General features: G+C 47.3%; 1 protein-coding gene across 1 annotated transcript in view; it reads left to right on the top strand.

Annotated features, from left to right (window-relative positions):
* The window catches only part of LOC147105476 (uncharacterized), a 225,548-nt gene that overhangs the window by 43,946 nt on the left and 157,267 nt on the right, over positions 1 to 24,335 (top strand). The window contains exons 5-7 of the mRNA XM_086009876.1: positions 11,848 to 11,907; positions 14,652 to 14,699; positions 19,061 to 19,160. Of these exons, the coding sequence (XP_085866002.1) occupies positions 11,848 to 11,907; positions 14,652 to 14,699; positions 19,061 to 19,160 (208 nt within the window). The remainder of the gene's footprint in view (positions 1 to 11,847; positions 11,908 to 14,651; positions 14,700 to 19,060; positions 19,161 to 24,335) is intronic.

Genomic DNA, 24,335 nt, shown 5'->3' with positions numbered 1-24,335 from the left:
TGGTCATAGGCAGCCTGTAACTTGAGGGTTTTATTCTCCAACAGACGCTGACATATGAAGGGAGATGCAATCCCATTAATAAAGGAATTAACTCCTCCTGGTACTGCTCAGCTGTAACAGCTTTAAAATTACAATCCTTGCTGAGCCTGCGAAGTTTCTGAAGGAATTTGTCAAGTGATTCCCCGGGTTGTTGTCGAGTTGTGGCCAGTAGATGCCGAGCAAAAATTTCATTTGCGGACTTGACATATAGTTGCTGAAGTATTTGGATAGCGGCGTCATAGTCTACACAGTCTTCGATATAATCAAACACATGAGGGATACATAATTAGCAAGCATTCGTAACTTGTTAGGAACATTCTCACCACACTCCTCAAGGAAGTTGCTAAAGGTACGATACCAGTGAGTCATAGAGTCATAGAGTTTTTACAGCACAGAAAGAGGCCCTTCGGCCCATCGTGTCTGCGCCGCCCATCCATCCCTGTCCAGTCTAATCCCATTTTCCAGCATTTGGTCCATAGCCTTGTATGCAATGGCATTTCAAGTGCTCATCCAAATGCTTCTTGAATGTTGTGAGGGTTCCTGCCTCTACCACCCTTTCAGGCATTGAGTTCCACATTCCAACCACCCTCTGGGTGAAAAAGTTCCTCCTCAAATCCCCTCTAAATCTCCTGCCCCTTACCCTGAATCTATGCCCCCTTGTTATTGACCCCCCTACTAAGGGGAAAAGTTCCTCTTTATCTACCCTATCTATGCCCCTCATCATTTTGTACACCTCAATCAGGTCCCCCCTCAGCCTTCTTTGCTCCAAGGAAAACAACCCCAGCCTGTCCAGCCTCTCTTCATAGCTGAGGCGCTCCATCCCAGGTAGCATCCTGGTGAATCTTCTCTGCACCCTCTCCAAAGCAATCACATCCTTCCTATAGTGAGGTGACCAGAACCGCACACAGTACTCCAGCTGTGGCCTCACCAGCGTTTTGTACAGCTCCATCATAACCTCCCTGCTCTTATATTCTATGCCTCGGCTAATGAAGGCAAGTATCCCATATGCCTTTTTAACCACCTTATCTACCTGTTCCGCTGCCTTCAGGGATCTATGTACATGTACACCAAGGTCCCTCTGACCCTCTGTACTTCCTAGGGTCCTACCACTCATTGTGTATTCCCTTGCCTTATTTGTCCATCCAAAATGCATCACCTCGCACTTTTCAGGGTTAAATTCCATTTGCCACTTTTCCGCCCATCTGACCAACCCGTTTATATCGTCCTGTAGCCTGAGGCTTTCCTCCTCACAATTTACCACCCCACCAATTTTCGTGTCATCTGCGAACTTACTGATCATACCTTTTACATTCTCATCCAAATCATTTATGTAGATCACAAACAACAAGGGACCCAGCACCGATCCCTGAGGTACCCCACTGGACACAGGCTTCCAGTCACAAAAGCAACCTTCGACCATCACCCTCTGCCTCCTGCCACTCAGCCAGTTTAGGATCCAACGCGCCAAGGCACCCTGGATCCCATGGGCTCTTACCTTCTTGACCAGTCTCCTATGCGGGACTTTGTCAAAAGCTTTACTGAAGTCCATGTAAACCACATCCACAGCATTTCCCTCATCCACCCCCCTAGTCACCCCCTCGAAAAATTCAATCAGATTTGTCAGACATGATTTACCCTTGACAAAGCCATGCTGACTATCCCCGATTAATCCTTGCCTCTCCAAGTGGAGACTAATTTTGTCCCTCAGAATTTTTTCCAATAATTTCCCTACCACAGATGTTAGGCTCACTGGCCTGTAATTCCCTGGTTTATCCCTGCTACCCTTCTTGAATAATGGTACTACGTTAGCTGTTCTCCAGTCCTCTGGTACATCCCCTGTGGCCAGAGAGGTTCTGAAAATTTGTGTCAGTGTTTCCATACCTTAGCGGCTGTAAGTGAATTCAGGTCCAGGTCGAGACGGGCGGGCCTGAGTAGTTTCTCCATGATGGATCGATTACTTGTCTGAGTTCCCTTCTACGGTTCGAGTTGTAGCTGGCTGTTCCCAAAATCACCCAAAGCGTGGAGTCGACATCAAGTTGATTAAATTGACGTAATAAAACTCACTACGCACTTGGTTTGAGTATAAAGCAAGGCTATAATCAACTTGTTTCAGAACATGGAGGTCTAGTTGTACTTCACTAGTTCCTGTCTTACAAAATGTCCCTGGGCAAGCTGGGCCCACGCCCGAGTATTTATACTCCTTGGATAGCGCCACCAGCTGGCCATCCAGCGTTATTTCACGAGTAGTTTCTTGATGAATGATGAGATTTATAACAGGAGGTAAACACTGACATGGCTGTTTCCATGTTTTTACAATCCAGGAGCAGTTCAGCTTGAGCCTAACTTAACCGAATCCGAAACCGGACCATTTCATTGGCCGATACCTTTACACACCTTATTTACACTGTGGTACACTTGCACACTGAGCCCTTTGGGAGTGTACTCTTACCTTCACACAATCAGCAAGGATTGAGCAGGTGTGACTTTTCTCAGCACTTCTTTGGTTAATTTATCAAATAAATAAATTCTATGAAAAAATAATTGCTAAATTTAAACACCCCAGGGTTCTTTCTGCGTCCACCAGGTTACAGAGGGTGGCGGGGGTCTGTTATTTCAGTTATTTAAGTTTTGGTTGTAACTTCAATATACATTTTCAGCCAGAATGGGTAATAATACTTTACAGAAATACAGTAGCAAGAATTGTTTTAAAGTCTTGTTGCAAAATTGCTGTAAATGTGTCACAGATGGAACTTCCATGTAAACAAATCAACTATGATATAACAGGCCCTAGCGTATTGAATTTTAGCCCCCACCGCCTGGCAGGAAGGGCGTGCACGCAGTGAAGATAGCCGCATAAGGACTTGCCACCCTGTTCCCGCTCGATCCCCACCCGCCACCATCTTAACTGGGTCCTTCCACTCAGGCGGTCGTGGCGCCCGCCTGACTCAGGTGACGGCCTCATTAATTGATGCTGATCAGGGCCCTATGATGCCTGAGGACCCCAATGGCATTTTAATGGCCTCCGCAGCAGGGAGCTCACTGGTAGGGAAGAAGAGTAGGCTCCTCCACGGCAAGTCAAGACATTTCCTTGCCGGGACCAGGAGCTCCTCCGGACGTGACCAGGAAATTCCAGGCCTCTGCTGCCCGAGGCTGCCCTTCCCTTCCCAAATGGCCCAAACCTCACCCCACGACTTTATCTATTGGAGCAAATACTTGGCCATGAATGTGCCACGGTTCCATTCTGTTACAAAGCCTTGTTCCCACACACCAGGGCTGTCCTTGAGTTGTTGGTTGTTTTTTGAAACAGCTTCTGCTAGTGTCCATCCAAAGGTTTTCAAACCTGGGGCCAGGTTGAAAGAACTTGCATTTAGAGAGCGGGATCAGGACACCCCAATACACTTCACAGCCAATGAAGCACCTCTAAAGTTCTAGTCATTGTTGTAATGTAGCAGCCGATTTGTGCACAAGTTCCCACAAATGAGAGAAATGACCAGTTAATCTATTTTGATGGTGTTTGTAGAAGGAGAAATATTGGCCAGGACACCGGGGAGAACTCCCCTGCTCTTCAAAATAGCAGCCATGGGCTCTTTTACCACCCGAGAGGGCAGACAAGGCCTTGGTTTAACATCTCATCCTAAAGACGGCACCGCTGACAGTGCAGCACTCCCTCCGTACTGCACTAGAGTGTCAGCCTAGCTTTATGAGCTCAAGCCTCCGAAGTGGGACTTGAACCCATGACCTTCTGACTCCGAGGCAAGGGTGCTACCCACTTTTTTTATTATACTTTATTGAACATTAACATTTACAACATCTTGATCATTTCATTGTATGATACAAATCAATTCCGCCGCTCTGCACAGCCATTCCGTCACCACCTTTTAACATCAAAACCTGAAGTTTAATTTGTCTCCTGTAACATATATTAATCGATTGTACTTTAAAAATTGGTTGTAAAATACTATCCTTAAATTCCTTTCTGAATAAAACATCCACAGAGCCTTATAATGATCTTTAAGCTTATATTTAAAATACTCTTTTAGATTGATTCTCCTCCCCTTAAAAAACAGAGCATTCCTTCTTTGCACAATCACGAATCTAGCCAAACTGAACATTAAATTAATTGCCACTCCGCTAGACTCGGGCAGACTCTCCTGCAATCCCCATCTCAAAATTGAGTCCCACGGGATTCCCATTCTCGCTCTTCGGTCCCCACCCAGCAAAAAAGCTTCACACAACTGTCGAACATAGTACTTAATGTCATTTAACTGCGGACATAACACCAGTAAATGGGACAGAGTCTCATCCCGTGTCCCACACACTGGGCAAGTTGCCGCCTCCACTCATCCAATCTTGCACAAGACCGTCATGGTAAAAATCCGGTTATGAGCCAATTTGAAATCCAGTTCAATCCATTCTGGGAATTTAAAATTCGCCCACACTCCCTTCCAAATCCTGTTGAAGTCCAGCTGTGGGTATATACTCTGCCAAAACTCCTGACCAGCAGGTGTCTTGAATCTCCATTCTCTAAATACCTCATAGAAATCTCAAGTATTACAGTTGTCAAATTGGACCAACTCTCCCCCTTCCTCCAGTACAAAGCTTGGAAAAGCAGGACGCATTTTACTTCCTTTGGAGATTTCCGCATTTATTTCTTCCATCCAATCCTGTGGCATTGCCCTCACAATCTTCTCATACATAATTCCTATTGCTTTTTCCTCTACCTCCTGACCCTCCTCCCACACCATGTCCCTCACTATCGCTTCCGACACCAACCTGGAATCACCTCGTATAATACATCTTTCACAGATATAATCCCAGCTTTTATAAAAGCTTGATTAAATAAAACCTCTCCTTCGATGTTGACCCACCTGTTCAAAAATAAGGGCTGTTCTAAAAATTCCCCATAAACTGCACACTTTTTAAAAATTGGGCCCAAGTCTCTACAACCCCCTTATAAAACCTAGGGAGAAGTTTAATCGATTTCAAAAACATATATCCCCTGCCCTCCTATCCCACTTCGTTTTAAAAAATGCTCAAAACAACTCTTCCAAAAACTTGTATTTGACTTCTGAAGAAATCTCATCACCCATTTGATTCTAAAGGATTTTTTCTTCAAATCAATATCTGGGAAATTGAGTCCTCCCTGATTTCTCCGTCCAATGATGGTATTGTAAGCCACCAAGGCTGGTTTCCCTTCCCATAAAAACCTCACACTAGCCTCTCGGATGGACTTTTCCGCCCACTCGGGAATATCCTCCACCGTCAATAAGTACCATAGCTTAGATAGCAGGAGAGCGGACACCACTGTCGCTCTTCCTTGCACTTTCAACCACCTTCTTTCCCATCTTCCCAAAATCTTTTTAATTTTCATAACCTTCGGTTCCCAATTTAATCGATCCACTTCATCCCTGTCTTTCTTGCACCCCATATGCACCCCCAGCACTTCCAAAACCTTCTCCACCTTAAAGGGACTTGCCCCCAACCATTCCCCCCTACCCCTTCCTGCAACCAGGCATTGGGACTTACTGTAATTCACTCTGGCTCCTGAAGCTCTACAATATTCCTCCACTACATCCATAGCTTTCCTCACTGACTCCCCATTTCTCAATGTTAAGGTGGTGTCATCTGCATATTGGTGTATCACCGACACCAGCCCAGAACTGGGGACCACAATCCCAACTACACCTTGTTTTTTTCGCATCATGTAACCTAATGGTTCTGCTACCAATGTGTACAGCAATGGGGACAGGGGACAACCCTGTCTCACATCTCTCTGTATCAGAAAATACTTGGATAAAAAACCATTACATTTAACGCAGCTAAATATGTTTGAATAAAAAATCCTTATCCACTGAATGAAATTTTCCTTGAAACCAAATGCTTCCAAAACCTTCAATAAAAACTCATGAGAGACCCTATCAAAGGCTTTCTCTTGTTCTATCTTTAATACATAAGCCTCCCTCCCACTCTCTTCCATGAGCTCTATCGCATCTCGGATTGAGACCACAGAGTCTGCGATGTCCCGGCCAATGACTCCATAGGACTGAGAGGGCCAAACTATCTCCGGTAACACCTCCTTCAAACGATTTGCCATAACCCTCGCCAAGATCTTATAATCCACATTTAATAATGTGATGGGCCTCCAATTCTTCAGATCCCGTCTATCCCCTTTATATTCTTATATAAGCTAAGCTTATGATCCCTCTCCTCATAGATGGGGCCAGGCTTCCCTCAATTTTAATTTCCTTAAGAACTTCTAAGAGCAATGGACTTAAAATCTCGCAAAATTCTTTATAAAATTCTGCACTTAGTCCATCGGACCCTGGGCTTTTCCCCCCCTTCATTCCACTTATTGCTACTTTTATTTCCGCTAATCCTACTTCTTTGTCACACATGCTTCTCTCATCCTCCTTTAAACCCTCTTCAATAAAAGCAGTAACCTTCTCCATCGCCAAATTGGAAATGTCTTCTTTTGTATATAACTCTTGATAAAAGCTGCTAGCTGCCTCTAAAATCTCCCCACCTTCATGAATGATCTTCTCCCCAACCTTCAACTCTTCAATTAACGATAATCTCTGTCGCAGCTTTTCTTGCTCTAGAAAATATCTAGTGCATCTTTCGCCCTCCAATGCATCTCTAGCCTTTGCACGGAGAATGGCCCCCTTACATTTTTCAGCTTGCAATAATTCCACCTCTTCCTTTAGCACCTGGAACTTAGTCTCCGCTCCCTTATCCCCTCCGTCAACTGCTTTACAGACACCCGTAAACCTTTTGTTTATATTCTCTTCTCGATGCTGGTTAGCTGCCGCCCTCTTTTTCCCATAACGTACCGAAAAAACTTTTACCTCATATTTGAAATTATCCCACCAAACTCTTCTTTCTTTCAAGAACAAAGGTTCCTTCCGAGCATCCTTTATTATATTTATAATCCCTTCTTTATAAGCAATTTCTTTCAGGTATTGATTGTTTAAAATCCACACCCCTGAACCGATCTTAACTCTGCTGTTCCTAATTCTAAGAACCAAAGCCAAGTGATCACTAAAAAATACTTTTTTATAATAAATCTCCATCACCTCAGAACTTAACCCTTCCCGCATTAACACAAAATCTATTTGGCTCTGTTTTAAAACATCACCCACCCAACCTGCTCTGGAGAACTTCCTTTTTATGGGGTTCCGGTCCCTCCATAAGAGCCTCAAATTTAAATTTGCCATCATTTTTACAATCATCCCTCTGGAGTTAGCATCCTTAAAGGTCATCTGGGCTGAAATGTCCATCCAAGATAAAAGTACATTAAAATCCCCCACTATACAAGGATTTTCCAACTCTGCCACTTCAGTGAATAACCCCCAAAAAAACTCGCGACGCTTGCAATGGTCGTTCGGTGCATAGATATTAAAGAGATCACAATTAAATCCCTCCATTTTTACCCTTAGCCGTAAAAATCTCCCCTCAGCGTCCTTGTCCATCAAGGCAACGTTCTCTTTTATGGACGGACTCACCAAAACAGCCACCCCTCTACGGTTATTGTTTGCACAACTCGCAAACACCTCTCCCTTCCAAACCTTCTGAACTCTTTCTAGGATATCCTCATCCCAAAAGGTTTCTTGAAGACACAACAAGTCCGAACCTTTAAAACCCTGCAACAACTGCTGCAATTTCTTCTCACCCCTCAGTCCATTCACATTAATCGAGACCAATGTAATCATGGCTCCAAAGAAGGGAAGTATGCCTGATAATCTCCCCATCATTTAATCTCTGGCCCTTCCTATTATGTCCGTGTGTAATTGAGACACGGACTGCAGGAGTTGGTTACAACAGGTGTTTACTGAGTGGAGATAAAACTGGAACTACTATGCAAAGTTACTACACAGGCTTATATACAGGGGTGGTTACTACTGGTACTGCAGTAGACAGGGGCTGCAGAATATAGTTCCTTCTGCAAAGTACATACACTACACTTCCCTCCTCACATGCTCCTTCCCAACTTCTCGGGCAGCTGTTGCTTTTTCCTGCAGCCTCCGACTCTTTTTCCCCTCCTGTTTAAACTTTCCCTGCTGTTTCAGCCTCTTCCTTGCCTTAACTTTGGGCCCAGGAGCTGCCCTTCCTCCCTCCTTCTGCCCCTCACTAACCTTTCCCTTTTCACATGATGCCACCCCACCCCCGACTTCCATGTCTCTGTCCCCCTCTAATTCCTCACACTCAAGCTCTTCTTCAACCCCCTGTGCCTGCTCCCCGTCAGATACATAATCCTGCTCCCCGTCAGATACTTTGTGGCGGAGCCACTGAATGACTCTGGGCAACTGTATATAATTCCCTTTAATGATGTTCTAACACCAGCCTAAGCCAGTACCATTGTGTTAGACATTACTTCGTTTTGTATATAGTGTTTGTATGCACGGGGCGTGGCCCCTTTAAGAGCGCGGGAAAACGTGGGCAAACGCGATGACGTCATGTCGCAAACCACGTGACTGCCCAGGCAGTCCTCGTGGAAGCTCCATCTTGTACAGACCTGTTTTCGTGGTTCTCCTGTATCGATCTTAACAAACTGTTCAAACTCGTTTAGTTTTGCATTAAAAGCCTGTTTGTTTGATCGCCTGAGTCGACCTCAGTTCTTCGTTAGGAATTTGTCAATTCCTATAACTTCATCTCCCATAGAGAGTCTTCCTGCTATCGCAGTTTCTCCCACTGTGCCGCTCCCTTCAACCACATCTCCACCTCTTACCCTTGCACCCTGTTCGCTCACTCCATGGGACAATGGCGGACCTAAATTGTTCCCTTCTGACTTCTCTATCTCGCCGATCCCATCCTGCTGTCCCTTTAAGGCTCCTGCCTCTTGCTCCCTCTCCCCGTCCTGCCCCCTCCCGCTCACCAAGATATCCGACTCCCCGCCTCTCCCCAGAGCACCCACATCACCACACACCCCGCTCCCGCCTCCTCTCCCCCCGCAGACACCAGACTCCCCAGGGGGAGCCGAACTGCACTAAGGCTAGAGTTTGCACTCGACCCTCGCTGCCCGCTGCTGTCTTTGTTCCCCTCCACAGCACTCGCCGTGTTTTCCACCATCTCAATCCCGTCCTCCGCTCCGCCATCCTCTGCCTCTTCCTGTGCTCCTTTCTCCTTCATTTTACCGGCTGTGTCCTCCGACTGCACCGCTCCTCCGGCCGTTCCACTCTCATCTCCTTCTCCTTCTCCCATCTCCTCATCACTCATATCGCTCCCTTCTGCCACACACTCACAGCGGGTGGGGCCTTTGTGACACACCCCACAGCTCTCCGCCTTGCAGCTCCAAGCGATATGTCCCGACTCACCGCAATTGTAACAATACAAATCTGGACAGTTTCTTACGAGATGGTCATGTCCTGGACAATAGTAACACACCTGTACTTGGTTATCGTGCAGCACCCGAAAGTACTGTACTCCTTCCAGTGTCTCGAACTTCATACTGTAAGGCAAAGACCTCACCCCCTCTGGGAACCGCACCTTTACATACCGGGTTCCGTCTGCTACCCGTGTTCCCTGATAGAGTCATAGAGTTACACAGCACAGAAAGAGGCCCTTCGGCCCATCGCGTCCGCGCCGGCCATCAAGCCCTATCTAATCTAATCTCATTTTCCAGCATTTGGTCCGTAGCCTTGTATGCTATGGCATTTCAAGTGCTCATCCAAATGCTTCTTGAATGTTGTGAGGGGTCCTGCCTCTACCACCCTTTCAGGCAGTGAGTTCGAGATTCCAACCACCCTCTGGGTGAAAAAGTTTTTCCTCAAATCCCCTCTAAACCTCCTGCCCCTTACCTTGAATCTATGCCCCCTTGTTATTGACCCCTCTACAAAGGGGAAAAGTTCCTTTCTATCCACCCTATCTATGCCCCTCATAATTTTGTATACCTCAATCAGGTCCCCCCTCAGCCTTCTCTGCTCCAAGGAAAACAACCCCAGCCTGTCCAGTCTCTCTTCATAGCTGAAGCGCTCCAGCCCGGGTTACATCCTGGTAAATCTCCTCTGCACCCTCTCCAAAGTAATCACATCCTTCCTATAGTGTGGCGACCAGAACTGCACACAGTACTCCAGCTGTGGCCTTACCAGCGTTTTGTACAGCTCCATCATAACCTCCCTGCTCTTATATTCTATGCCTCGGCTAATGAAGGCAAGTATCCCATATGCCTTTTTAACCACCTTATCCACCTGTTGTGCTGCCTTCAGGGATCTATGTACATGCACACCAAGGTCCCTCTGATCCTTTGTCTTTCCTAGGGTCTTACCATTCATTGTGTATTCCCTTGCCTTGTTAGTCCGTCCAAAATGCATCACCTCACACTTTTCAGGGTTAAATTCCATTTGCCACTGTTCCGCCCATCTGACCAACCCATCTATATTGTCCTGTAGCCTGAGGCTTCCCGCCTCGCTATTTACCACCCCACCAATTTTCGTGTCATCTGCGAACTTACTGATCATACCTTTTACATTCACATCCAAATCATTAATGTAGACCACAAACAGCAAGGGACCCAGCACCGATTCCTGCGGTACCCCACTGGACACAGGCTTCCAGTCACAAAAACAACCTTTCACCATCACCCTCTGCCTTCTGCCACTAAGCCAGTTTTGGATCCAATGTGCCAAGGCACCCTGGATCCCATGGGCTCTTACCTTCCTGACCAGTCTCCTATGCGGGACTTTATCAAAAGCCTTACTGAAATCCATGTAAACCACATCCACTGCACTACCCTCATCCACACACCTAGTCACCCCCTCGAAAAATTCAATCAAATTGGTCAGACATGATCTTCCCTTGACAAAGCCATGCTGGCTATCCCTAATTAATCCCTGCCTCTCCAAGTGGAGACCAATTCTGTCCCTCAGAATTTTTTCCAATAATTTCCCTACCACTGATGTTAGGCTCACTGGCCTGTAATTCCCTGGTTTATCCCTACTACCCTTCTTGAATAATGGTACTACGTTAGCTGTTCTCCAGTCCTCTGGCACATCCCCTGTGGCCAGAGAGGTTCTGAAAATAGTACCTCCTCTTTATTTCAGAACAGATTTTAATGTCCCACGACTCCAACTTTTTGCTCAGCACTTCGTTCTCAATGTACACTGGCAAGTTCAAAAATGAAACCACCACCTCCTCTGAATATTGCAGAGTCACTTCCAAGAATTTCTCTCCAACTTTCAGACTGAGTAGCAGTTTTTCCACCTCCTCACGGCCACTGACCGTCACCTCAAATCCCACATTCGGCTTTGGTCGGCAGGCAAAGCAGCTTCCCTCGCCACAGTCCTCATGAACCGCCTGGATTATATCCCAGGCTCGAATCTTCTTATCTTCACATTGCACCACCACCATATTTTCTTTACCAAACCTCCTGAGGTCCCGGCCCAAATCTTTGGGCCTTTCTTTTCCCCTTCTCACCACAGTTTCTTCCCTAATTAAATTCCTCTCGGGAATATTGTCCTCTGAGGGGCCTGGCACTCCAGACCCCTCAGCAGCCATCTGGCTGTTTTTTGTGGGCCAAAAAGGCCCTAAAACCTGAAAACAACACCCCAAAACTTTTTACAAAACTCCCTCCACCACCCAGCTGCAATCAGGCAACCAGTAACACCTGGCTCACTCCTAGCCCCTCCCACCTAGAGAGTGCCGCCCACTGAGCCATGGCTGACAGTTAATGAGACAAGTGAGTAGAGAAAGTCACGAGATAGGAGGGACGAACAGGGTGGGTGGGATCAGTTGTTTATGATTCACACTGTTGCTGCCAAAGTTCCTTTTCAAATGATGCAATGAATTGTGACATTTTTCCTTTTGCTATTTAAGGTAAGGAGAAAACCGGAAATGAACCAAAGGCTAGATTACCCAAAGTCATCCATTCATCAGGTACAAGGAGCTGCTTCACACTAAAGCTGTGTGTTCAGGGGCTTTTGTTTATGTTGTATTCTGTTAAACTAATTGCTATTTATACTTTACTGACAACAAAAAAAAGTCTTTTAAATTCATCGCCTTACATTTATTCAACACTTTTCATCTTATGCTACACAACCAATTAATTAAGTTTGCAGTACTGTCACTGTTGTTATAAATGTGGCAGCCATTTTGCACACAGCAAGATCCCACATACAGGAAATGAGATCATTGACCTGTTGGTGTGTGTTTTTTTTTGGTGGTGCTGGTTGAGGGACGAATGCCCAAGCTTCGTTTTAACGTCTCATCTGAAAGACGGGCGGGGTGTGGGCGACTAACCTGCTCTCCAGAGGTGGGCCCCTCGTTTATAAATATTTTAATGAGGCTGCGTGCCTCAGATTTTACGACAGTTTTACATTTAATGGCTGCGGACCGGGATTCCCAGGCCACGGGGAAACACGGCAGCTGGAGGGAGACGGGAAGGGCCGGATCCAACAGGTAAATGCCTTTCCGGCACTGCTTGTGGGCCAGGAGGAGTAGGAGTGCCTCTGCCCAGCACCCCTCCCCCCAATCTGCTTCCCACCCAGCGATCTCTCCCTCCCTCTGCTCTGCTCCTTGGCTGCAGCCTGGTGCCACAGGCCTACCCACCCGACGGCCTCGCAATCTTACTGGTTGCCAGCCAGGAAACAAAGACAATATATTTAAATGAGGTCCTCCTGTTAAATTGGGCTGGTTCTCCGCGTTACCTGTAACTCCCCCCACTCCCTTGCCCACCATGCCTCCCCAGAAATATCGGGGCTGATGTATCACTGGGATAAAACTGATTGGGGTACATTTTTACTTTGCCGGCCGTAAACCCTGGGCCCTCGGGGCTTCTCGCTGATATCTCCGGTACAGTAAGGCCAATGGTAACTCGCAGCAAGTTCAGAGAAAGCACAGAATGGGGGGAAATAATACCCCAAAGGTAATTCCACAGCAGCCAGCTGTGACTTGCACCTGGCCTTTGAAAGGTTAGGGCGAAATCTGGGATTTTAGATGCTGCTAAACGACTGAATGCACATTTTAATTTGATCCTATCGTCCTGCCGTCCAGCTTTCCCGTCAGTCGCCCTCCTGTTTCCGTGCAAGCTTCCTGGTTAGAAACTCTCTGGGACTGTCACCAATCTCACTCCAGGATAAGCAGGAACAACAGCAACTTGCGGGATAGCGCCCGAACATCCCAAGGCGCTTCACGGGGCGGGGGAGGGGGTGCAGAGTGCTTGCGAGCAGGTGCAGGAGGAAGACATAAGGGAGGAAGTCGGGGGGTGGGGTGACCACCTGGTCAAAGGGGTGGGGGAGAGATGGAGAAAGCAGAGCAGTTTTAGAGCTCTGCTACCACTGGTGAAATGGCGGGAGGAAGCGGGCATGTTGCAGAGTTTAAACAGTGGGAGGTGTGAGCTGGGACATGGGGCCAGAGGAGATTGCAAGGTTAGGGTGCAGTGAGGCCATTCAAGAATCTGCAAATAACATTGGTCCACACAAGAAGAAAGAACATCACTTCATGTCGCTCCATCAAATGGCCCAGCTCACAGACGGAAACACTGAGACAAATTACGTCAGGATCACTGGAGTGAGAGGCATCGCTGGGAGTTGAACCCATCTAGGAACATCGAGTCATAGAGTTATACAGCACAGAAAGTGGCCCTTCGGCCCATCGTGTCTGCACCGGCCATCAAGCCCTGTCTATTCTAATCCCATTTTCCAGAACTTGGTCTGTAGCCTTGTATGCTATGGCATTTCAAGTGCTCATCTAAATGCTTCTTGAATGTTGTGAGGGTTCCTGCCTCTACCACCCTTTCAGGCAGTGAGTTCGAGATTCCAACCACCCTCTGGGTGAAAAAGTTTTTCCTCAAATCCCCTCTAAACCTCCTGCCCCTTACCTTGAAACTATGCCCCCTGGTTATTGACCCCTCTACTAAGAGGAAAAGTTCCTTTCTATCTACCCTATCTATGCCCCTCATAATTTTGTACACCTCAATCAGGTCCCCCCTCAGCCTTCTCTGCTCTAAGGAAAACAACCCCAGCCTGTCCAGTCTCTCTTCATAGCTGAAGCGCTCCAGCCCAGGTAACATCCTGGTGAATAGGAACAGGAGGAGGCCAGTCAGCCTTGATCTTGATTATAAAGGGCAAAGAGGGAAAGGAATTCCTGAAATATGTACTGGAGAACTTTCTTGATCAGTGTGTTTCCTGCCCAACGAGGAAGGAAGCAGTGCTGGATTTAGTTCCGGGGAATGAAGTGGGGCAAGTTTCAGTGGGAGAGCATTTGGGGAACAGTGATCACAATATCATCAGGTTTAGAGTAGTTATGGAAAAGGACAAGGAGAAATCAAATGTGAAAATACTCAACTGGAGGAAAGCTACTTTCAGTGAGTTGTAAAGGGCACTGGCCCAGGTGGATTGGAATCAAGGATATCCCTTGATACGCCTACTCAGCAAAAATCAATCCATCTCAAATGTGAAAAATTCAATTGACCCCCAGGATCCACAGATGTTTGGGGAGAGAGTTCCAGATTTCTATTACCCTTTGTGTGGAAAAGGTGCTCCCTGACATCACCCCTGAACGGCCGAGCTCTAGTTTTAAGATTTTATCCCCTTGATCTGATTGGAGTGGCAGCAATGGGGTAGTGGGCAGTCAGTCAAGAAAGCACTGGGTTTGAAATGTTGTTTATGTTTGATTTCTAGGGTTCACAATAAATTTTTCAGTATCATCGAAAGCCTGTATGGATCAAGGTAAGACACATTTTTAAAAAGTATAGAGAGCATTCACGGGTTATTACATCCTTCGAGTTCTTGGTCAACTAAGCTGAATGGAACTTTTACTTCTGTCGACATGGTTCTTTGCTACAATGCAACGCCTTTCGCAGTCATTCCTTGACCTCCCAATAGTTTGACACAGGCATAAACTGGGTGTGTGGGGATCGCAGTTAAAATCACCCAGCTGACTGGAGCCTCCGGGAGCTGACCATTTCTGGCTTTAACCTGTGCTACTGAGCAGGCAGTAAGGACAGCCGCCTAAAGTCGGTGGGGCCCTTCTTTACAGCTGCATTTCGGGTCCTGATGATGTCATCGGGACCCGACGGCGATTTTAACTCGACGGCCTGACCACTGTGGCTTTTCCCGCCAGATGAAGTCAGCGGGGAAGAGGATCTGTCTTCACAAAGGAGGACACAAATAACCTCCCAGAGATGTTGGAGAACATAGGGTCTGATGAGAGGGAGGAACTGAAAGAAATCAGTATTTGTAGGGAAATGGTGTTAGGGAAATTGACGGGATTGAAGGCCGATAAATCCCCAGGGCCTGATAATCTACATCCTAGGGTACTTAAGGAAGTGGCCCTAGAAATAGTAGATGCATTGCTGGTCATCTTCCAAAACTCGATAGGCTCTGGAACAGTACCCATGGATTGGAGGGTAGCTAATGTTACCCCACTATTCAAAAAGGGTGGTCGAGAGAAAGCGGGGAATTACAGACCGGTAAGCCTGACATCGGTAGTGGGGAAAATGCTAGAGTCCATTATAAAGGATGTAATAACTGAGCACTTGGAAAACAGTGACAGGATCGGACAAAGTCAACATGGATTTACAAAAGGTAAATCGTGCTTGACTAATCTACTGGAATTTTTTGAAGATGTAACTGGGAAAATAGATAAGGGAGAACCAGTAGATGTGGTGTATTTGGACTTTCAAAAGGCTTTCGATAAGGTCCCGCATAAGAGATTAGCGTGTAAAGTTAAGGCACATGGGATTGGGGGCAAGGTATTGACTTGGATAGATAACTGGTTGGCGGACAGAAAGCAGAGAGTAGGAATTAACGGGTCTTTTTCCGAGTCGCAGGAAGTGACTAGTGGGGTACCGCAGGGATCGGTCCTTGGACCCCAGCTATTCACAATATACATTCACAATATGCATGGTGGCCAGTGCGGGAGAAGCAGGCCACCACACGTGGAGCCGGCAACAGTGAGGAGGAGGCCGCGGTGAAGAGGAGGACGGAGCGGCTGAGGGACATCGTGCTCCCACTGCCACGGGAAGCCATTGTATTGACTCTGAACGCGGCGCTGTATGTATAGCTGACGCGTCCCGACGGGGAACAAGCATTCCATTGTACTTGTTACATATGGCAAATAAATCTAATCTGAATCTGAATCTGAATGATCTAGATAAGGGAACTAGATGTAATATCTCCAAGTTTGCAGATGACACAAAGCTGGGTGGGCATGTGTGCTGCGAGAAGGATACCGAGAAACCCCAGGATGATTTGGACAGGTTGGGTGATTGGGCAGAAGTGTGGCAGATGCAATATAACGTGGATAAATGCGAGGTTATCCACTTTGGTGTCAACAACAGAAAGGCAGACTATTATCTGAATGGCAATAGATTGGGAGAAGGGGAAGTGCAACGAGACCTGGGTGTCCTTGTGCACCAGTCACTGAAGGTAAGCATGCAGGTGCAGCAGGCGGTTAGGAAGGCAAATGGTATGTTGGCCTTCATAGCGAAAGGGTTTGAGTACAGGAGCAAGGATGTCCTGCTGCAGTTGTACAGGGCCTTGGTGAGACCACACCTTGAGTAGTGTGTGCAGTTTTGGTCGCCTTATCTGAGGAAGGATGTTCTTGCCATGGAAGGAGTTCAGCGAAGATTCACAAGGCTGATCCCTGGGATGGCAGGAATGACGTACGAGGAGAGATTGGGTCAATTGGGCTTATACTCGCTGGAGTTTAGAAGAATGAGAGGGGATCTCATCGAAACTTATAAAATTCTGACAGGACTGGACAGACTAGATGCAGGAAGGATGTTCCCGATGGTCGGAGAGTCCAGAACCAGGGGTCATAGTCTAAGGATAAGGGGTAAGCCATTTAGGACAGAAATGAGGAAGAATTTCTTCACCCAGAGAGTGGTGAACCTGTGGAATTCTCTACCACACAGGGCAGTTGAGGCCAGCTCTTTAAATATATTCAAGAAGGAGTTGGACATATTTCTTAGAGCTAAAGGGATCAAGGGATATGGGGAGAAGGCAGGGACAGGGTACTGAATTTGGATGATCAGCCATGATCTCATTGAATGGCGGAGCAGGCTCGAGGTGCCGAATGGCCGACTCCTGCTCCTATCTTCTATGTTTCTATGATCGGGACCACAAGAGATCCAAACAGGTAACTATTATTATTCTCCATATTGGGGCAGGGAGGAGCAGGAGTGATGCCCCCCTCGGGCCCCACAGGGAAAACCTCCCCCACTGAGAGCTCGCCGCCCCTCCCACCCTACGGCCACGGGATGTCCTTCCAGGAATCGTCCGACAGGATTTAAAAGAGGCCCAGGAGTTAAAATGGCCCCGGGCCTGGTTTCAGCAGCAGCGGGTGGTTTTTCCACTCACCTCACCAACACCCGCCCGGAGTTAAAATCGGGGCCAAATTTGTTGCCCATCTGGGTCGCCAATTGTTGCTCCGATTTCGCTAGATGTTCGAAAGGTCGAACAAATAGGTTCACAATTTTCCTTTTAGGGTTCAAATGTAAGTTTGGTCTGAACAAACACACAGGCAACAGATTTCACATACAAAGATTTATCTTTAATAAATGCTTAACAAACCCCGTTCGCAGTTTAAAGTACAATTCCAAAATATAAGACTCACAACTTATATAGATATTACCCTGATTTGGTCCGAGGTGATCAATCTCTGCCCAACCCTCTACGTAGGGTTTCTGTCCCCAGGTCCCTGCTGTCGAGTGTTGCTCCTAGGTCTCCTGCTCTCAGGTTGTCGCTCTCAGGTCCTCGCTCTCTATCTGGGGTTTTTCCTCCTGGTTTGTACTATCCTATAATCTGTCCCATCTCTTTGGTTACACATGTGTTACTGTCCCTGCATCCTGATGATTAGTTTACCCTATTCCACATCCTGTCTCATCTCCTTGATTAGTTTACGTCTTACTTCATCCATTTTCCCTAATTGACCCATTGTTTGCTAACTGGCGTCTGTAGTGACCTCACTCGTGTCTGACGAGGTTACCTATGAGCCCTCTGTTTAGAACATTCCTAAACCTCTGCATTATTTATCCATTATCCCTTACACATGGTGACTCCTTCATTTTATTTCAGTTTTCTTACATAGCTTCCATTTCCACAGTTGCTGCTTGAGCTCCCAGTGAGAGATACTGAAGCAAATGTAACGCTGAACAAAAACACATTGAACACACCGACTCCCTGACAGTTTGGGACCCCGACTCCCTGACAGTTTGGGACCCCGACTCCCTGACAGTTTGGGACCCCGACTCCCTGACAGTTTGGGACCCCGATTCCCTGACAGTTTGGGACCCCGACTCCCTGACAGTTTGGGACCCCGACTCCCTGACAGTTTGGGACCCCGACTCCCTGACAGTTTGGGACCCCGACTCCCTGACAGTTTGGGACCCCGACTCCCTGACAGTTTGGGACCCCGACTCCCTGACAGTTTGGGACCCCGACTCCCTGACAGTTTGGGACCCCGACTCCCTGACAGTTTGGGACCCCGACTCCCTGACAGTTTGGGACCCCGACTCCCTGACAGTTTGGGACCCCGACTCCCTGACAGTTTGGGACCCCAACTCCCTGACAGTTTGGGACCCCGACTCCCTCACAGTTTGGGACCCCGACTCCCTGACAGTTTGGGACCCCGATTCCCTGACAGTTTGGGACCCCGATTCCCTGACAGTTTGGGACCCCGATTCCCTGACAGTTTGGGACCCCGACTCCCTGACAGTTTGGGACCCCGACTCCCTCACAGTTTGGGACCCCGACTCCCTGACAGTTTGGGACACCGACTCCCTCACAGTTTGGGACAGCCTGTTACTCGCTTCTCCCTATGCAGACTCCAATCACCAAATGTTTCCAGTCGCCATCATGTTAATTGCAAGATACCAGTTCACTAACTCCCTTCAGAGAAGGAAATCTGCCGTCCTCACCCGGCCTGGCCTATATGTGACCCGTGGTTGACTCTGAAGTGGCCGAGCAAGCCATTCAGGGATTGGCAATAAATGCTGGCCTTGCCAGCGACGCCCACATCCGGAGAATGAATTTTTTACACAGTTACTGTCGCACACATTAATTACCTTCCTTTGGTTGTTTGCTAGGATGGGTTGTTAAGCAATATGATGAATCGATTGCAAAACTGGACTGGAGGTCAATCTACACCTTGATGTTGGAGAAAATTCAAGCTGAAAATGCAAAGATGTAAATATTTAAAATTGAATCATCTCCTAACTTTTTAATGAGCTCAGTGTGATAGGATGTCATGCCTTGGAGAGGGTGCAGAGGAGATTTACCAGAATGATACCAGGAATGCCGGACTTTAGTTATGTAGAGAGACTGGAGCAGCCGGGATTGTTCTCCTTAGAGCAGAGAAGGATAGGGGAGATTTGATGAAGGTGTTCAAAATGATGAGGGGTTTTGATAGAGTAACTAAGGAGAAACTGTTCCCAGTGACGGAAGGGTCGGTGACCAGAGGACACAGATTGAAGGTAATTGGCAGAACAACCAGAGGGAGATGAGGAGAATTTGTTTTACGCAGGGAATTGTTGTGATCTGGAACACGCTGCCTGAAAGGGCGGTGGAAGCAGATTCAATAATAACTTTCAAAAGGGAATTGGATATATACTTGAAAAGAAAACATTTTCAGGGCTATGGGGAGAGAGCAGGGGGAGCGGGATTAATTGGAAAGCTCGTTGAAAGAGCTGGCACAGGCCCGATGGCCCAATGGCCTCCTTCAGTGCTGTATCATTATACGATTTTATAATAGATGCTTATTTTTAAAGCCAGTCATTTCTCTGCCCACCCAAACTGTGTCTCTTCAGCCGGCTGATGGTTCCCTCCCAGGACAGCGGCCGGTCAGGCTGTACACATCACCGAGAGTGCTGGCTCAGCCTCCAGGAGGTGTCCTGGAAGTGTGTGTGGGTCTCCTCCCCCACATCCTCACTCCCCTATGGCCCATCACCTTGGATTTACCAAGTGCTACAACGGATGGGGTAGCAGATCATTGTCCGGTTAATCCCGGGTACAAATGTCTGCCGAGGTTTGGGTTTCCGCCAGTGCATCGTGGACTGTATTGTTGGTACCTGGGTATGGGTTTCTGCACCAGCTCTGAAGGTCAGATTGATTGTAAAGGTTATAGAGAATCTGTTCCGACACTTACTGGGTTTGATTCTCAAAACCAAACTCCTTCTCCAGCCCCCATCCAATTTTCTCCCTCTCTTTCCCGGAGATAATGGGGGAGATATTACCGGGAGATGGGATCAGTGCGAGGGGAGAGAGGCAACCTAGGCCTGAAGCCTGAAGAGATTTTAGCTCCCGAGCCTTGCTACCATAATATAGAGCGGACCTGTCCGCACCCGGCTCAATTTTAGCTGCCCCCCCTCCACCCGGTTGCCCTCAATGACTGATGCGAGGGTCTGGTAACCCTCCACACCCTCATTCAAGAGGTCATTCTTTATGTGGATGCTCTATATTGAGCTCTGTTACTATGCAGCTGCTGACGATGATGTCAGGGTCAGCCGTGGCTCAGTGGGTAGCACTCTCGCCTCTGAGACCGAAGGTCATGGGTTCAAGCCCCACTCCAGAATCCAGGCTGATACTCCAGTGCAGTGCTGAGGGAGTGCTGCACTGTCAGAAGTGCTATCCCATGGCATTATTTCGAAGAAAAGTAGGGGAGTTCTCCCCGGCGTCCTGGACAATATTTATCACTCAAGCAACATCACTAAAACAGATTATCCGGTCATTATCACATTGCTGTTTATGAGATCTTGCTGTGCACAGATTGGCTGCCACAGTTCCAACATTACAGCAGTGATTACAAAAAGTACCTCGTTGGCTGTGAAGCACTTTGGGACATCCTGCGGTCATGAAAGCTGCTATAGAAATGCAAGTCCTTTCCTTCTGTTTAAAATCTTCACTCCTCAGTTCTATCACTCACATCAGTCTCCCCTGTTACCTGCCTGAGCTCAGTAAGGTCCGTCAGTGAGACTGCCCCACCCCTACCCCTGCCCCCCCCCGCCCCCCCAACCTGCCAGCCAGGTTCTCACCTCACCGAACCTCCACTGTAAATAGTTGGCACTGTGCTGGATTCCAACTGCTGGCCAGCTAGCCAAGACTAAAGCTCGAGTCCTAGACTGCTCTGGATTATTAAGGTAGAAAAGTAGGCCAATCACTTGCAAAATTGGACCAGAAGACAATCTACAGCTCGAAAGTTGGAGAGACTTCAAGGTGTACAGACAAAAATGTACAAGGCAGATGAAAAGGAAAATTGAGCGGGTTTTATAACGGGCGGTCGATCCACCGCTCGCTGAGGACACCATCTAGTCCCACTCCAGAGACTTGAGCACATAATCCAGGCTGGCATTTCAATGCAGTACTGAGGGAGTGCAGCACTGTCGGAGGTGACCTTTTTTGGATGTGACAATAAACCTCTCAGATGGGCATAAAAGATCTCATGGCTGTATTGGAAGAAGAGCAGGGGAGTTCTGGTGTCCTGGCCAATCGTCATCCCTCAACCAACATCACGAAAAACAAATAATCTGGTCATTGCAGTTTGTGGGACCTTGCTGTGCACAAATTGACTGCAGTGCTTCCTGAAGACTACACTTCAAAAGAGGTTCATTGGCTGTAAATGAACCATCCTGAGGTTGTGAATGGCGCTATATAAATGCGAATTCTTTCTTCCTATTAAACCAGTCTCTCCTGAGTGCAGGGCTAGAAACCGCCTGCAATGGCATTAGCTCACTCGGAGAGGCCATGAGGAAACGGAATAGCCAAGCTGATTGTTAAGTCCGTGAATGATTGAGACACGGACCAGCAGGAGTGAAAACAAACAGATCTTTACTGGTGGAAGTCAATAGCGAAACTAAACAACAGAGGCTCTCTAGCGCCTTTTATACAGGGGTGGTCACTGCCGGTACTGCAGTCTGAGACCAGTTATTCTCTTAAAGGTACATACACAACAATTCCTCCCCTTTTAGATAAACAGTACATAACATTCATTTAACAACTAAATGATAACGAATTACAATCACAATTGCTGTTGCTAGATACATTGGTTAAGTTTAAGCAATTATAAGTTCAGTCTTTGAGGAGGCTTCCTGATTCTGTCTGGATAACGCCCCTTTGGGGTATCAGGTTCTTCTGGCAATGTTGCATCGGGATCAATGTCTTTGTTTGGTTCATCTGCTTCCAATATTACCGGTAGGGAGACGCATCACACGCCAGCCTGATTGGCAGTGCTGGGTTGTAGTGAGCAAATACTTCCCTTGAAGTGATTAAGTCCTTACTCTTCTGAAAAGCACGCTTACAATCATCGTTCCATTTCCATGCTACCCCCGTTCGTAGCAGGGCGTTCAGTGGGTGCAGAATTGTCGACAAATTCGGCAAAAACTTATAATAGTAGTTCACCAACCCGAGGAATGACCTCAGTTGCGACACATTTTCAGGCGCTGGGGCCTTAACAACCGCTTCAATTTTGTCAGGGGACTTATGTAACCCCTCTTCATCAATCACGTGGCCACAATACGATATCTGTTTCTTTAAAAATTCGCACTTGGGGCAGTTGGCTCGCAGCCCATGTTCCCGTAGTCTAGTGAGCACCTGTTCTAGGTTGTTAAGGTGTTCACTGTCATCTTCACCTGTTACAAGGATGTCGTCCAAGTAACACTGAGTCCCCGGAATCCCTTGCAGGACTTGTTCCATCGCTCTTTGCCATATCGCCGGAGCCGATGCTACTCCGAATACCAATCGATGATACTGGTAAAGACCTTTGTGAGTGTTTATCGTGAGATACTTCCTAGAGGACTCTTCAACCTTCATCTGTAAATATGCTTGTGCTAGGTCAATTTTTGTAAAACGCTTCCCTCCAGACAGTGAGGCGAAGATGTCTTCTATCCTTGGAAGAGGATATTGTACTGTGTGAAGGACAGGGTTCACCGTCACCTTGAAATCCCCACAGATGCGAATCTTCCTTGGCTCTCCGGACTTATTGCTTAATGTTTTCTTCATGACAGGAACGATGGGTGTCGCCCACTCGCTCCAGTCGACCTTAAACAACACGCCCGCCTTCTCCAGATTCTCCAGCTCTGCCTCGACGGCTGGGCGAATTGCATATGGTACCGGTCTCGCTTTGAAAAACTTGGGAACTGCATTCTCTTCTATTTTTATTGAGGCGGTTACGCCTTTAAGCGTGCCCAGTTCTTGTTGAAATACCTCTTTGGCGTTAGCTAAGATTGTTGACAATCGTCCAGGAGTGACGTCTTCATCTTTTTTACCGTCCACCGTCATTGCATGAATGGAATGCCAATCTAAGTTTATCTTCCTGATCCATTCCCGTCCCAATAACGGTGGTCCACCATTTGGCAGTATGTAGAGATACAATTTCCGTATTTTCTTGCCATTGTATTCGACAGGCACCCTTATTTTTCCTCTGGGGTATACCTTTTGCCCCGTATACGTCGTCAAGACGATGGATGTCTCTCTCAAGGGTATGTGTGAAAATAGCCGCTCGTAGTCTCATCGATTCATGACGGTTAGCGCTGATCCTGTATCCAATTCCATTTTAACTTGGGACCCTGCTATCGTGAGAGTGACCCAAATGGTTTGGTGATCCTCTTTTGCGATTACATTGTGAAGTTTGAGACAGCTTAGTCTCCTGTTTCCGGATTCACTATCGCTCATCTGGTCTTCGGAACTACTGTCCATCATCTTTTGTACTTTCTTGTACGGTTCCTTAGTAGCCTTTTTGTTGTCGCTGGTCTTCTTCCCAGACCTACAAACTCGTGCAATGTGTCCAATCTTCCCGCATTGTCTGCATATTTTGTCTTTGGACCAGCAGTCCTTCTGGCCATGGTTAGTTCTGCCGCAGCGATAACATTTTGCAAATCCCCGTGTCATTTCGTGGGTGCCGTATTCCTGTGGTTTTTGTTGAATTTCTGCAGCTCCCCTGGCTGCTGCTTCATACGATACTGCCACACTGAAAGCCTTATCTAGCGTCAGCTCTTTTTCTGAGAGTAACTTCTTCTGTGTTCCTTCACTCAGGAGTCCACAGACAAATTTGTCCCGTAGGGTATCTGCCAGTCCTGCTCTGAACTGGCAGTGCTTTGATAGCTTGCGTAGTTCCGTAAGATACTCAGCATTGCTCTCATCTTTGTGCTGAGTTCTCCTGTGGAATTTAAATTTTTCTGCTATCAACTGCGGTGCAGGGTTTAAGTGTTCCTGTAGGACAGCAACAATTTCGTTAAAACTCTTCGCCTTCGGTTTGGCTGGAGTAATCAGATCCCGCAATAGGCCGTACGTTCTAGCGCCCATTAAGTTTAGCAATATCGTTGCCTTTTTCCCCTCCGCTATTTCGTTTGCCTCGAAATATACCTCGAA

Source organism: Somniosus microcephalus, chromosome 17 (assembly GCF_052327205.1).
Source record: "Somniosus microcephalus isolate GS21.2 chromosome 17, FLI_Smic_1.0, whole genome shotgun sequence".
Classification (NCBI taxonomy): domain Eukaryota; kingdom Metazoa; phylum Chordata; class Chondrichthyes; order Squaliformes; family Somniosidae; genus Somniosus; species Somniosus microcephalus.
This window is presented reverse-complemented; position numbering and strand designations above follow the sequence as displayed.